The 16,365-nt window shown below is 48.3% G+C and overlaps 1 protein-coding gene across 1 annotated transcript; it reads right to left on the bottom strand.

Moving 5' to 3' along the window:
* Window positions 1-4,115: 4,115 nt before the first annotated feature.
* Cd2 (CD2 molecule) lies at window positions 4,116-15,256 on the bottom strand. The gene is made up of 5 exons (XM_004853812.3): window positions 15,050-15,256; window positions 14,521-14,823; window positions 10,952-11,182; window positions 7,624-7,746; window positions 4,116-4,478 (listed from the first exon to the last, which is right to left on the bottom strand). The coding sequence occupies exons 1-5, from the start codon at window positions 15,108-15,110 to the stop codon at window positions 4,165-4,167; spliced, it is 1,032 nt and encodes a 343-aa protein (XP_004853869.3). The 5' UTR covers window positions 15,111-15,256; the 3' UTR covers window positions 4,116-4,164.
* Between the last annotated feature and the right edge of the window lie 1,109 nt (window positions 15,257-16,365).

Genomic DNA, 16,365 nt, shown 5'->3' with positions numbered 1-16,365 from the left:
GAATGCATCTGGTGTAGGGTTTTATCCATTTGTTTCATACAACCCAATGTGGGGAAACTGACTCAGGTGCATCTAAATTGGAGCAGATGAAGTTACCTTAGGAAGTACTTATTTATTAACTTTTAAGAGTCTGTGTCTTTTTCCAATAATTGAGCCATTTATATTTGTTACTCAGAGTATTCCTCCTTGAATGTCAAGCAAGAACCAAACCCAACAGTCATCATATGTATTCCCCACGGTAGGATTTACTAGGTTGAACTATGTACATTGTTCCCATTTAACCCCAGTCTAACCATGTAAGGTCTCATCCCCATTTTACCGATGAGTATGCCAGTGTTCACAGTGATTGTATAAACTACCCAACATGACACAGCCAGGAAAGAGAGACTGTGACAGTTAATCTTATTTGTCAAGTAGACTAGACTGAGACTCCAGAAGAGGTTATTAGATCATGGGGATGTAGCAGAATGTGCTGTTAGGAAGTGGTCACCAGGTGCCTACCTTTGGAGATACTCTTCCTTGTGCTTTACTTCCAAGCCTCTTTGAATAGAGCAGCTTTGCTCCAACATGCTTTTCCACCACACTCCTTCCTTGGAGCCAGTGGGCCATGCCCTGAAACTTCTGAAACCATGAGTTAATTAAGTTGACTCTGGTGCAAGTGTTGAGCATTTTTTTCCCAGTGATGGGAAATCCAACAAATACAGAACCTCCGAATTTTCTGGATCCAGTTTCTATGGGTCTTTTACTCTTCAGAACTTGACCACAGAACTACACATAAGACAAGAAGGGCTCAGAAGAATCACATTACCGTGGAGTTTAGAAGTCAGGGAAAGTCTCTTTCCAGAGATGTCCTTCTACTTAAATCCTGAAAGAGGTTGGGCAGGTGAAGAGCTGGTGACAAGTGCGGGTACTGTGAGCAGCATGTATAGTGGCCCTGAGGTGGAAAACATACTGGTGACCTTGAGAGATGGAGCGACTGCACCCTAGGAGCCTAGGGGAGCTCTGAGGAGCCCAATACAGTACTAGAGGTTGAACAGAGGAGGAGCAACAGGAGCACTAAGATAAAGCTTCTAGGTCACAACTGAAACCCCTGGGAGCTAAGTTGGTCAGCAGCTGGGATTGGACTGGTATTTGGGGTGGTCAGGTAGGTTATCAAAGAAATAAACTTTTCTATTGTCACATGACTTATAAAATGTTCCAGTACTCTAAATTATTTGGATATTTCTTTCCAACATGGCTGGCTTTCTTGCATTGGAGAGTTCCCTGCTAAGGATTAATTAACTTGACTGTCTCTATTTATTTTTCTTATAATGTTACATTATCTACAAAATCTCCAAGTTTGAATGTTCATTGATGATTAATATTTTGAGGACCAATAGACCTGTGGTTCTTCAACTTGAACGCCCATCACCTGGGGAGGTTGTTAAGTAATGTGGACAATGGACTGGGGATGTAACTCAGTAGGTCTACCATGTACAAAGTCCTGTGTTCCATCCCCAGCACCCCCACCCCAAAACACACACACATACACACACACACACGTACTTCACAAGCTCTATATGCTATTATTTTTAAAAAATTTATTGGTATATGCTTGCAACACATGATAATTACATGCATTTTGGGGAATTGGGGGACCAGATTGATGGGTGTCACACAATGTCACCAGGTAGATGACAGTGCAGATCTGGAACAAGGCCCACGCTACCCTCCTCACAGTGGAGACGGTAGCAGGGCAGGTGTGTGTGTTATGTGGGTGCTGAGTATGTTCACTTCCTTTCCTTTCATCAGGATTGTACCCACTCACTGAGCCACCTGACCCACTGACTTGCCTGAAGGACTGATATGCTGAAAAGAGTGCTACTAGCAGTATTGAAAGATGCTCGGTGTTCTCAAGAAGCTTATTGATTGGGCATTTTGTTAATTCAACATTTTTTCCTATGTTTTTACATTTAAGAAATGAGGTTGCCCCTAAAACTTGGTTATCTTAGAATTTCTTGTAACACAACTGAGCATGCTTTGGTTTAGGTTTAGGTTTGGTTTTTGTTTTGCAGTACAAGCATTGAACCCAAGCCCTTTGTACTGAGCCACAACCTCAGCTCCCTCCCCCTTGTATTTCGAGACAGGGTCTTGCTAAGTCACTAAGTTGCTCAGGCTGGGCTCCAACTTTGATCCTCCCACCTCAGCCTTCCAGAGTGCTGAAATTTCAGGATGGTACCACCATTCCCACCTTCTTTGTCCTTTCTTTCTTAGTATTATGTACAATGATGGTGCCAGGTAAAATCAATAGCATCTTCAAATCAATGAAATCCAGTATTTGAAAAAGGAACCATATACTTATGTAAATGGGTAGCAGGCATGGGCCTTCCTCGTGCTGCTCCCTTTCCATGGATAATTCGGCACCTCCACCTCAGCAGTTCTGCTCACCTACTACAATTCAGCTAAAATGTCACCTCCTCCAAGAAGCCTTCTGTGTCACCCCAGTCCTACCACCAAATGTGGATTCAAAATCCCTTCTCTGGGGTCCTGTACTTGCCTCTGATATATATTTCATGCTGTGTTACATCTGTTCTATAACGGGCCCAGCCCTACCCTACTAGACTCTCGGAGGCAGAGACGCAATTGACCATGTCTGCCTTCCCCCTCCTTAGCACACAGCCTGATGTAAGGATTGAAGACTTACAAGCTATATGTGATCCACACCCTACATAAGAAGAGAGGCTGGGTACAGTTCTGGAATGGCCAGGGAAGGCTTTCTGAAGGGAAGGACATAGGAGCTCTCTTTGTGGGCTGGTCTGTGGGACTGATCACTCAGGACTGCAGTGCAGGATGGGGATAAAGCAGTGCCGGGACCCTCCTCACTCTGCTGGGTCGATCTAGTGATGGTTGTTACTCAGCTGGATCCGTGTTGGAATATCAGGAGGCTCTGGGGTCTAATTCCTCACTGCCCTTTATAATCAGCTCTGGGTTCTGAAATAACAGATGCCCAGATTCTGAGGAAGAAGCAGTTCAGCCCATGAACTCTCTCTCTCACAGGAAGTCCTGAGCTTGTGGTTTACACCTCAGAGCTTCCTGCCAGAGCTTTACGAGGGTTAACAAGTCTAAGAAGTCAAGAGGAAGGCAGGCTGGCAACAGGACCACAAACATGGTACCAACTCTTCAAAGCAGGCGGCTTCTCGCTGCCTATTATTAGACCTTTACCTGAAAGCTGTCTCCCCCCTGCCATGTCTCCCAAAGTAAAGCTGCTGTGACTGCTAGCAGGAATGTGGTCTGGTTTTTAAGTAATGGTTAGTTATTTGTGACACTTAGGATTGGACTGAGCCGAGTTGTTGTCTTAGTCTGCCCTTTTGTGTGTCTGGTGGCCCCTGTGCATGATGTATTTGTGAACTCTTCTTCTCAGTGATGACTCCACAGAGCACTACAACCATAGCCAAAAAGCCAAGGGGGTGAATCACAAATGATTGCTTTTCTGGTATCTCTTGTGGAAGGTTTGTGTACAGGTTTCAGTGCATCACAGAAAACAAATACGTTGTCTGCCCAGCTTGGCAGCTGAGACCTGAGCACAGGTTCTGGTCATGGTGGTGGGGATTCAGGGGGCTCAGGTGAATTAAGGTGACCGAATCTGATGTTGTGGTCACAACTGTGAGCCTCTTTTTCAATCTGCAGTTTCCTCTCCTGGACACTGAAATCCTTTCTCTCTTCAGTGAGCAGACACCAGGGTGAAGTTAGAGCTTTTATTTCATGTCTACTCCAGGGTGGAGGACCAGAGCCTGCCCAGGCACATAAGGAACCCGAGAAACCCTCAGCAGGTCGGCCACCTGTAGGACGCCCAGGCAGCAACCAGCTGAGGCGTCACATTTGGGTGACATCAGAGGAGACGAGAAGATTGCTAAGTGTTCTGTGCTCTGTCACCCACCGCCCTAAAATCACACTTACACCATTTCTCTCTTCTTGGTGTGACAGAGATCTGAGAGGAAGCCAAAGACTCCAGGGTTAGACCACATGGCTGAGTTGGAAGGTGCTAGTGTAACTGTGACCCACGAGCCTTGCTGGGGAGGCCATCATGTCCTGTATGTAGAAACCACTCGAGGAAAGAGCAGACCTGCATGCTGACGTGGAGAAATCCACAGTGCCTTTTATTGGCGAGGACAGTTTCTGTGTCTTTTAATTAGTGGCAGGGGACAAGGAGTGTTCGGCAGCCCCACGGGGAGGTTTTGGCTGAACTCGAGGTTTGGGGAGGGGAGGGCCTTTCTGTTGGCGAACTTGTGTGCCCGACGGAGGAGGCCTCTTCTGATGCTGTGGCTGGACATGGTGAGCAGGAGCCAGGGGGCGATGACCAGGTGCCTGGGAACGATGGCTCGGTGGTGGGGGAGGGTGGGAAGCTGACGTTTTCTGAGCTGGTGGGGCCTGGATGTGGCAGGGCTTCAGGCCCCCTTCCTCAGTGGTTATTCTTCGGGTGCTTATCTCCAGCCCCTCATCTGCAACGAGAAGACATATCAAGAGCTAATCTTAGCAAGGTGCAGTCTGTGCAACAACTGAGTGCCTCTTAGGTGTGAGGTGCCCTGCTAGCTCTTTTGGAGTTGTGAGGGGAAAGAAGCTGTCCCTCTCCTCCAAGAGCACTGGATCTTGTAGGGGAGACAGAACTGCAAGTCACAGAGTAGAATAAGCTCCCAGAGCTCTGGAGAGCTGGGGAAGCCAAAGGGAAGAAGGCATGGGGTGGGGGTTGTGCCTGGCTCTGCATGTCCTGGAGCTTATGCCCTGAGAGCAAGGCTCGTGGCCAGAGCCCACTGTGAGAGGACTCGAGTGGTCACGGGGGTGTACTAGGAACTGCGCTCCCTCTGATGGCTCTCTGAGGTAGAGCTGTCATTTACCCAATTCTGTTGTCACACAGCCCACATTCTGCCAAGAGGCTGGAGTACACCCGGGGCGCTTTTTAGCCCTTAGAAATGTACTAGTTCTTCAGAACTTCATAAGCAAGACCCAGCCTCTTGGGGTTAGCAGGGAAAGATCACTGCTCTCTCCTCACTCTGGGGTTTTCCGCTTTGTATGACTTTAGTCCATGATGGCAGGCCCAAGTCTAATCATAATGCAATTTTTCCTGTGCTGTTTTAAAGTCACACAGGAAACTTGTGAGAATGCCCAGCTGCTACAGGCCCCCTCTGGCCACCTCTGGGCTACATGTGAGGTATCTAGTCCCAGTGTACAGCTCCTCTCTGAGTGTCACCTGTGGCTGCAGACTGACTGTGCCAATCCATCAGGCGGCTTTGAACGTGAAGCTCTAAGTCAAGACCATTAATCATGGCCTGCCTGCTCCAAGCACATAAAACAAGGTGCACAGAAAGAACAGAGCACATCCCCTGTGCCACCTTTGATTCCCCAGGGTGGCTGAGGTTCCACTCGGCGAGGCTGGGATGAGGACTTTGACCCCTGCTCTCTGTTCCCAGGCGTGGGGCCGTAAGTGGCCTTTCCTCATCCCTGGTGACAGTCTGGGGTTGGCCATTTGCTGATCAGTCTGATTGTCCAACAGTTTGTTCATTTGTTCCTCCTGTGTTTATTCCTCAGCTTCTAGGTATTGGGCACTATTACGAAGTGGCAATGATGACTCAGACACAAGCACTCAGACACCCCAAAATCAGGCATGTGCAATGAATCAGGACTGCAAATCACAGTGCCAGCCTCCGGAGCCCACGGCCACCAAAGAGGTGCAGATAAAGAGCGCTGTGGGTTCTGGCAGCAGGAGTGGGTATGTGACCAAGTGGCCAAGTCCTCAGGCAGGGCTGGATAGACAGCCAGCTATGGCTCATCGCAGCCTGCTTGGTCAGAGCAGGACTATGGCTCCCTGGCATGCCCACCCCAGCGCCTTTAGCCACTGCCTAACATCTGTGCCAAGGAATTCCTCCAGACTCACTGGACCCTCTTCCCCATTTTCGTCTTCTGTCACTCAAGCCAGAGCTGGGAGGAAGGTGAGGCAAGCAAGAGACATTGGGTGCAAAATGTGAGGAGATCCCCGTGCTCAGGGTCATGCAAGAAAGAACAAGGTGAGGGCCTGCTTACACTTTGCTGCCCAGGCTCCCTGCCTCATCCTATTCCTAACTCCTGTTGGCCATAGAAGATCTGAGGCCACTAATCTAGCCTCACTGAGCTTGCGTTTCACATCTGTATTCATGCAGTCCATCTCCTAAGATCACTAACAGCTGGATGAGGATAGTGATTCTAAAACACAGAGATTAGTTCCTGCCACAAGTGACTGCTTAGTCAACGTGAGCTAATTATCATGCTGATAATTTCAGCCCGGTGATGGCAGGCATTGCTCTGTCTTAGCTGGCATGTGAGGTCCACCTTAGAAGAATACGTGGTCCCATCAGACTAGGTGATGAGAAAGGGCCTTTGTAAGGGCAGGGATGGAGAGCAGCCTGGGTGGGACACGATGACGAAACCCACTTGGGGCCTGGGGATGCAGCACCAGGGTGGAGAGTGTGGAAACAACTCCAGGAGGAAGTACGGGCACTAAGGGGACAAAGATGCTCCCAGGCCCAGACGGGGGGTGGGGGGCAGTGGGGTGGTGAGACTTGGGGCTGAGTGGTGGCAGCCTAGAGAGGTGACTGAGGGAGAACCTAGGAAAGACGTCTGAAGGAAGGAAGCCAAATCCAAAGGGCACAGGGCCCCTGGCTACCACTTTGCAGGGTCCTTGCAGGAAGTGCTGGTGTGGGTGTCCCTGGGTCTGCACCAGGAAGAGACCCGAGGCAAGGGAGCTCCAGCCTGCCTCAAGCGTGAGTGTGACACTGCACAGCGCCGAGGGCCTTGCCCGCCTGTCGCCATGGCTAGCAATGACTGACAGTTCATCCTGACAAGGACACCCAGTTTCTCATTCCCTGATGCCTTCTGCTTTGCATGCCCTGGAGGCTCCCTGAGCGCACTCCCCGCTCTGAGCACAACCCTTTCCTGCCTGGTGAGTTGCCAAGCAGGCCTCCTCCAGGGAATCAGCACTCCCCAACACATCCCTCCTGGATGTCAGCTAGAAAGAGGGACATGGTCACCCCGTTTTTTTGGCTTTTATTTGTTTGTGGTGCTGGGGATTGAACTCGGGACCTCGGAGGCGCTTGGCAAGGGCTGTAAAACAACTATACTCGAAGCCCCAGGTCCGTGTTTTGGAATGATTGTCTTCCTGTGCCTATCTCACGGCCTGACTCAGTTTTACCTGTGTTCCCCGGAGCTTGGTCCTGAACACACCTCAGGCCACCACCCATGAACAATATGTTCACTCATGTATATGGCAGATCTTTCTGCCCACGTGGAGATGTGTGGCCCATTCAGACACCTCTGCACCAGTTTACACCAAGTGGATCTCAGCGGGTGGATCCCAACAGGGCAACCCTCCATGCAGCTTCTCCAAGCTCCCTCCTTATCAGTGCTGAGCATCTGTTTTGCTTTGGGTTTTGTTGTTGTTGTTGTTTTTTTAAATCATGCTAACCACAGAATGGAACAAGCTATCACCTCTGGTATCAGCCCTGAATTCTGTCACTGCCCATCTTCTCTCCTTTGCTGACTTGAGGTGCCATCCCAGTGAGATGTTTCCATGGAGATTTGTTCAGGCCTGCGGGGCACCACAGAGGGGCAGCTTACCGCATCTCCTACCGTTCTGCTTTTTCCGCTTGCAGATGTAGCAGATGAGGAGTGCCACAAAGACCACCAGGAGGGCGCTTCCTCCACAGATGCCAACCATGAGATAGAAGTTCAGGCCTTTCCCTGCAGGAGGGAGACACGGAATGCAGAGAGGGGTCCTGACAGAGAGGTCATTTCATTGCTCTGGCCAAGCCCACCAGCCTCTCTCACCAGGCAGGGGGAAACAGCTGGATAGGTCACTGGGACTTTTGATCTTTACCAAGCCAAGCTCCTGGGCAGAGGTGAGCTGTGTCCATGCCTGCAGGGGTCCCAGGCCCAGCTAAGCCCTTGCCAAAGCTCCCTGGGAGACTGCTGTCATAGACTACGACAGCCTGGCCATTCATGAAAGCCTGTCCTGCCCTCATCCCCCACACAGGACAGCACCTCCGGTGGAGCTGAGTGGTGATCTAGTGCCACTCTAGTTTCAAGGCCCAGGGAGAGCAGGAGAGTTGTCTGAGGCCTCACAGTGTCTGTCCCTGAGTGATTCCTTTAAGCTGCGCTTTTGTTTTGTTTTGGTTTGTTTTTTGGTTTTTGTTTTTTGAGACAGGGTCTCGCTTTGTAGTTTAGGCTGGCAATGAACTCACTATGTAGCCCAGGCTGGCCTCGAACCCAAAGTGATCCTCCTGCCTCTGCCCCAGTGCTGGGATCGATCTTAGCAAGTTAAGTAGCCCTTTGTCTCAGTGTTTCTGCTCTGTTTTTCATCTCTGCTCTCTGGCTCCCCTCCCACACCAGCGTCCTTTCTGACCCTCTTGACCAGGCAGTTTCCAAACACGAAGGGTGAGTATTTCACTTGTGCAGCCCTTTCTCCTCACTCACAGTAGTCCCCTCTTCCAGGCTTATTGCCCAACCCACAAGGGAAGGTCAGATGCATATTGAATTAGCAACAGCAGCCTGGGCCTGCAGTTCCTAGACCTTCAGTCCCTGGAAGGCAACAAGCAAAACAACAACTTCAGTGGTAAGGGAAATAGGTGTGGAGACCAGCTGTCCTAGGCGAGAGCTGTGTAGCCTTTGGAGAGTCATTCTGCCCCTCTGAGCCTGTTTCCTTCTTCATGCAATGGAAACAATGAAAACTACCTCACAGGGTGGCTGTTGGAAGTCAATCAGATAATGGATGTGAAAGTGCTTTGTAAACTGTAAAACAACCCACAAATGTGAAGTCTTGCTTTTACTGGCACTCTTCGCACTGGTGTTTTTGGTAGCTGTTTCCCAGGAGGGGTGCTGGGCCTGCTGCCCTTTGTGAGTCAATAGCAGTTACAGAGGAGCAGCTGGGGCTGGGGTCAAGGGGCTGGGACCTGGGGAGGCTGGAGCTCGTCCCAGAGTAGCTGAAACACTTCTCTGGACAAACCATCCCGGAAAGAGATGAGCTGCCGGAGCCCGTCTCCTACTGCGCTGAGGACTTCCCAGGTTTGGGGGATGGGGACACCTGGATGAATTGGGGTGCACGTGCCTAATCCATGCAGCCAGCTTGGCTTCCCCTGCAGTCCTTGGATGGGACCCCCACCCCTTGTCCTGGCGCAATCAGGAATGCAGGCAATGCCCAACACATCTGTTCTCAGAGTTGTCCTGTGTCACCCTGAGCTCCTGGTGGTGCTCAGAAGCAGCTGTGGCTCTGTCATTCAAAAATAGGCCCACACATTCTCTAAATCCAACTATTCATCACCCTACACTTCCTCTTGGAGATAATGTGCCCATAAGTTTCTGCGATGGAGTACTTGTTCAACCCATTCCTTCCCCCTCGTATTCTGTTTTAAGTACCGTATTTGAGCTACACGGTTAGAATGTGGTCATTGCTTCATCTCTGCCTTGGTCTTTTGGAATGAAATGACCAAATACCTTTAAGGCCTTAAAAGTATAGCCCCTTCCTCCTCAACCTCCCCCCAAATATTCCTCCCACTCCACAGTGGCCTTTCCCAGGACCAATCCTGCTGGGTACCATGGAACAAGGGACATGCATGTCACCCCCTTCAGGCCCTGCCTTTTCCCAAGGTCTTTCCTCCCTCCCTCCTTAATACACCCACATTTTTATACTGGTGGGATCCAGTTAAAATAAATGTGAAGAGCTGGATTTCCAGGTAAAAAACAGGACAGCCAGTTAAATTTGAATTTCAAATGAACAACGAACAATTTGTGGATTAGTAAGCAATATTTGGAATATACTCATACTGTATTTCTATCTGTTACATCTGACAGCTCTAATCAAGGGCAGCCTGAAAAGGGTGGTGGCTTCTGTCACTCTGCCTTGGTGACGGTGGATGAGACAGGATGGCAGTGCTGGCCTGTGTCTGTGTGCTGGCAGTGCCGGCAGACTCTCAGGTGGCCTCCAGTGAGCCCGGCCTCCCGGAATCAGGCCTGCGTCCTCCCCGCTGAGAGAGTACGGGCCAGGCTTACTGACTTGCTTTTAGCGCACAGAATTTAGGATGATGCGTATACTCCTGAGACGAGTTATAAAAAGACCATGGCTTTTGTTTTGGTTGCTTATTCTTGTTCTCTCTTGGACTGCTCCTTGGGAAGTGAGCTGCCATATGAGCTTGGAAGTAGATCCAATAGTTTCCTCCTGTGCTATCTTCTTTCTGAATCACACAACTGAAGCCCAGAGAGGAAAGACCTCTAAGGTTATTCGACTAAAATTGGGTGGGCCCAATTCAGACGTCTAGCCCTCTGGCCTCTGGGGTACTATAGCAGGGTGCCTCTCAAAAATTACTGCTGGGGTTCCTGGCAAGCTGGGACACTGGGAACGAGACCTGAGAGTTTAAGGACTTCCTGGAGCTTGTACCAGTGCCAGGCTGTCCTCCATGTGACAGAAGTGCTTCCTGCTGTGTCTGCAGTCTTCTCTGGCCTCCAGCTTCCCCCTTCTCTCCCCTGTCTCCCAGGTGTCTACAGCCTTTCTATGCTTCCTCTCTCTAAATCAGCATACGTGGGTGGGAAGTCAGAGTCATGGTCATTAACTAGCAGAAGGACCTTGGGTAACTCAGTTTCCCTCTTTATTAAGCAGGGGTTTGCACAAGTTGATCTCTTTTCAAATTCTTTCCCCCCAAAGAGGATCTTTTTAAATCCCTGAAGCCATAGGGAGGGAAGGATATTCACAGAAGACTCCCAAGATGGGTGGCCAGAGAGTGTCACCTCCTCAAAGCCTTCCCTTGGGGGTATCCAGGAGAAAGAGGTCCATTTTTCACTTCTTCCCCTAAGCCAAAGCTGCCTCCCAGCCCAGGCACTTGCCACCGTGCCTGTGGGCCTGGCAGGCTGTGTGTGAGGGGACCCTGGCACATCCTGACCCGCGCCTGCCACGCACCTGGGCAGCTGATAGCCACGGCACTGGATTCTTCACTGACTTTGTTATTTGCTGTGCAGTTGAAAGCCGCAGTCAGTTTTGTCCACTGGTATGTGATGACTTTCTTGGAACCTTTCTTGAGATATTTCCCATTTTGGTACAGGTTCAAGTTAGGGTTAGTTCCATTCACTACCTCACAGGTCAAGGTTTTGTTGCTACAATTCCAGGAGATCTCTGGCTTTGAGACCATCTCTGAAAAGAAAATAAAGATCCAATTCTTATTTGGCAATTTTCTGATTTTTATAGACATCCTATCTAGACAGTGGGGAAGGGATTCGGTTTGTAGCCAGGGAAGAATTTCAAAGACTCTCAGCAATTTTCAAAAATCATTTTTATTTTACTTTATTTACATACTTCAGAACAAAGTGATTTCTGGGAAGTTCACAGATACATTGTAACAGTAAAAAGCTCTGTTGTGACCCTTTAAAATGTTTCCCATGCTATTACTTAATTCTACCGGGGAGACTGATGTTTTTCTGTTTATAAATGAAATATCCAGTGCTCTGAGAGGTTCAGTGAGCGGCCGTAGGGTACCCACTGTAAAAAGGGCAGATCAAGAGAGAAGCCTACCCTTGGGAGTCCATGTTCAGGAATGCAGGTAAGAGGATCGCTGTCCTGACCCCCACTTACCCAAGAGGCTTGAAAAGCATGATGCTTCCTTCCTCAGCAGCCAGGAGCAGGGCTCTGGCGGGGTCATTTCATCCGCGGCCTGGAACCTTGATCAGCCACCCTCCCCTCCCCCTGCCAGGGTTCTGGGAGCAGAGGGCAGGTGGGTGTGAGCGCTGGGTGTACAAGGAGCTCAAGGTGCTGGAGGAGGGGCACCAGCCTGGAGGCCAGGGACCGCGCTCTGCCCTCTCCCAGCCCAGAGCTGCCAGGTTATTCACTGCGCCTCACTGGACCTCATCTTTCAGAGAATAAGGAAAATGTTCTACACCTGTTGCCAGACAGACAACATGTGGCAAAGCCCTGGGCAAACCATTAGTGCTGGTTCCTACATCCACAGGCAGAACTCCTCGCCTCTCCTTCCTGATCCGGAACCATTAAAGGGTGCATCCTAAAGGACCACAGCCCCACACTGGCATCCCATAGGTCTAGCTAAGTGACCGCTTTCCTTCCCTTTTCGTCTTTTTATTTTTCATCCGTTATTTTGTTTCCCTAGATTGCCAGCTTTCTCTTTACAGTCTCTCTTCATTCAGTAAGCAGATAGCTTATTTTTCCGAAACACCAATATCCTCCCCATTTGCCATCCCAGTAGAATTCCATTTCTGTTCCAATGCACAGGCCGGCAGAAATAGTGCTTCCTCCCACCTGGAAATTCTATGAAATTCTGTGTAACTCAGAATTAAGAAAATGAAGAAAACATCAACCCACAACAAAGTAGTATATGGTCTAGGGGTTGGGTTGGTCTTTACTTGTCTTCAAAATGGAAAAATTCTTTTTTTGTAACAGAAACAGTCAAATTGTTCAAATTTATAAAATATGAAAAAGATTGAAAGCAAATTAGAAACCGCCACCAACTTTACTACCCAGAGTCAATAATTATTAATATTTTGATACAAGATATTGTCTATGCATAAACATACATATTAATGATACAATGTTTTAAAATGAAAACTTAGGTGATCTGAGAGAGTCTCCTTCCTGTGGAAGTATGTTATAGTACAAAGTTCTTTCTTTTATGAGCATCAACAGATATATATCTCCACCATCTTTTTAAGTGATATATTCTTCATTTACTTGGTAAGTTTCTCCACTAGAGATTTCTAAATCCATTTCAGTATTTTACTAGTGCCAACAACACAGCGATGAATCTCATGTAGTGATGGCTTTGCACTTATCCTTACTGTAAGACAGCTTTCCTAAGTGGCAAGACCTGATCAATAGGGGTAAATTGTTAAGGCCTTCCTAGAAACGAGAACTCCTTCATTGTGGCAGCTAGCATTAACTCCCTCTCTGTTGCTTTTAAGGGGACTTTCTGAGCCTCTTCAGCTAACAGGACAGCTACCTTACGAGGGCAATGTGGGTGTCATGGCTGAAGTTGGGATAGCCATGGGGAGACAGAGATGGGAGGGCATCAGCAGTGACCAAACAGCTCGTGTCCCAGGGACTCTGGGGCCCTTTTGCATACACTGTCTCATGGAATATCCTTGAAGTTATGACAGATGAGTATCCCAGTCCAAAACTCCAAAGTCTGAAACAGTTCTAGTCCCAAACATTTTAGATGAGGGATACTTAGCCTGTATCAGGAAAATAGATCCAGAGCAGACAAGTAAGGGTGGCCAGGGCACAAATTAAGTGTGGGATTAACTGTGTGATGTCGACACACACACAGCAGCCAGACCACTCCCTTTTGGCTAATGGGGACCAGGCTTCCTCAGGAGGAGGGAGAATGTTGAATGTGGTGAGGACGGTTGTACAACTCTGAATGTACAAAAACATTTTACACTTTAAATGTGCAAACAGCATGGCATGTAAATTATATCATGACGAAGCTGTTCGAAGAGTGAAGAATGTCACCTTTTGTGCAGAAAGAAGCCCTGGGTTTGAATCCTGATTTTGGCGCTGTCCAGCAACGATAAGCTGACAGCGTCGGGACTGCGAGAGAGGGGCTCGGCTGGGTGCAGGTGCTGGGGACCTGGCAGGAGACCTGAGGGAGGAGGAGGGGCCCTGCCCTGCCTCTGGTGACACTTCCTGTGTGAAGCACAGAAAATGCTGATTTGCTCACGAATCGCTGGCCTGCGCCCGTGCTGGCATTCCTGGCTTCATGCCCCGACATTCTGAGATCCCTGGTCTAGGATGGGGCCTGGGCACGGGTGACTTCTAACAGCATCCCTGCTCTTCTCAGGGGTTTAGAACCACCTACTGGCCCTCCCTCGCTTGCTTGGGTTACAGCAGCAGCTTTGCAGTTGGTCTCCCGCCTCCACCCCACCATCCACTCGTACCCTCTCAGCACATGTGGAGACCATGTGGTTTATTTTCTCCACATATCAATCAAAATCGCTTTCTACTTCAATCGCCATGATGTTGAGCAGAGCAGAAACAAAGGCTGTTCATCCTTATGTTCATTGTTTCCAGCCCCTTCCTGCCATGGAATCTTGGCTTGAAACAGGCTCTCCACACCAAAGACTCACTGCTCTCCAGGCAGCCTCTCCTCCCTCGCCCACATCTGGTTCACACCTGCATCACCCACCAGGGACAGCCAACTTCCACTCCCCAGCTGTGCCCTTTCTGATTAATACCACCCTCACTGAGGTTCTCCCTCAGCCCCATAGCCCTGCAGCCACCTAAAGAGAGAGCTGCAAGCAGACAGACTGGATAGATAGGCTCTATTAGCTGGGCATTTCTAGGTGTGTGAATCCCATTCTCCCACCCACAAGACTTGAGTCTCCATGGGATTGGGAGGATTCATTAGATTTACTTGAGAGCTACTCCAGAGGCAGAGGCCGGGGCGGGGGACATTTCATAAATGGTATTTCCCAACTTGTTAACTAGCAGCCACACTGAAATGAAGAAAATTAGGGCAGGCTTACCTTGAATATTCAAACGAAATTCTTTATCCAACACGCTTGTTCCGTTTGTATCGTATATGATTATTTTGTAGATATTGTTAAAGCTTCTCCCCAGGTGTTTGATTTTCAGAGTTCCATTTGGCAATATTTCATATGTTTTGTTTAACTCATACTGTTTCTTGCCTTTTAATTGGGCAACTTTGATGCCATTCGTTTCCCATCGGATCTCATTGATGAGATTACTCATTTGAAAATTGGGAATATCCAGGTTTATGTCCTGATCCAAGGCACCCCAGATGACCTTGTGTTCTTTGAGGACTGAACCTACAAAAAGCAAAACAGGGCCAGGGATGTAGCTCAGTGGCATAGCGCCTGCCTGGCAAGTATGAGGTCCTGAGTTCGATCCCCAGTCCCCCCAAAAAAGCAAAACAGTTACTGAGGTGTTGAGACTCTGCCAGAAAATGCTGGGCTGTAAACACTTTAACTCTTGTGCTCATTTCAGGATGTCCCAAGAAACATAGTGACAGTGAAGCCCCACTCACCAACTTACCTTTGGTGGAAAAGCTGAAAAGCAGAAAGAAACTGGCTAAACTTTTATACGGGAGGCTCATCTTTGGGATCCGTTTCCTTGTGGTGATTCTGAGCTCTTCTCTCAAAAGGAACTGATAAAAGGCTGGTGGAAGCCACCCTCTGAGAACCGAACCACGTGTCTCTGCTTTCTTACAGAAGCAGGGAGCTCACACACTTAACACTCAGCAAAGCGCTCTTCTGACGTGTGCCTTCGCCGGAACAGCAGCGCTGAGGAGCCTGGGTGTTCTTAGCACAGTTTAATTCTTACCAAAAGAAAAAAAGTGAGGGGAGATGGGTTTATTACTTCACTGAAAAGGAACTGAAAGGTAAGTAAATGTAACAGAATCACCTTTTTGTAAGCAGAGAGCCAAATTCAATGTCACAACCCATCTTATAGGCACTCCGTGAAATTACCAGTAACAGGGCCACACAGAAACATGGGAAATGCCCCCAGGCCAACAGCAGAACACAGATATTTGCTGTATGATGATAAATGTTTGAAAATGTGCATGTATGAAGTGATTAGGAAATAGGTTTGTTTCTTTTTCCTGAAAGATATGTTTTATGTTCTAAAATTGTTTATGTACTAAAAAGAAAGAAACACAAATTGAGTCTCAGCTGTAAATGCTTAGAAATCTCCAGATCTTGTGTTTAACATACATTTCACAACTCTACTGAAATTCACAGGTAAATTAAAAACGTGCTGCAAAACAAGTAAGAAGCACAGAGACTACGAAATACTATTACACAACCAGATTTAAAATTACCTAAGGCAGCTAACATGATAGACGGCTGAGAAGGGAGCGCTAAGAAACAGAATGAGGGAGAACCGGGAGAGGGAGAGAGCAGCCATCTGTGACTCAGGGAGGGACGGAGACACGAGGCGAGGACCCTCAAAAAAGACACGCAGGAGGAAGGAGCGGCCCAGGGACAGGCTGCCAAGGTCAATCTTCATTTTTATCATTGTTTAGGACACCGCGAGTAAACATCTTTAAAGTTTCGGTGGGGTTTTTTTGCCACTATCAGTTACAAATATGGAGATTATCTTTAGAAAGTTACCTAGGAAATGACATTAAGTCAAAGCATTGAATTGCTACCATCACGCAAAAGGAAGCCTACATATAATATTTTATGATAGTTGTGTGATAAATCCCTAATGACATCCACACAAGAGATTATAATTGGACTAAAACTTTAAATGTTAAAAAAAAAGTCCTGTAATAATGCCTAAAAGACAACCTAGAAAGATATTTTTATATCTTTGAGTATGGAAGACCTACCTGCATGGATCATAAA

Source organism: Heterocephalus glaber, unplaced genomic scaffold (genome assembly GCF_053883595.1).
Source record: "Heterocephalus glaber isolate CG9 unplaced genomic scaffold, H.glaber_assembly_v1.0 deba00001442, whole genome shotgun sequence".
In the NCBI taxonomy this organism is placed as follows: domain Eukaryota; kingdom Metazoa; phylum Chordata; class Mammalia; order Rodentia; family Bathyergidae; genus Heterocephalus; species Heterocephalus glaber.
The sequence above is the reverse complement of the archived record's forward strand: the minus strand, read 5'-3'. Positions and strand labels throughout refer to the sequence as shown.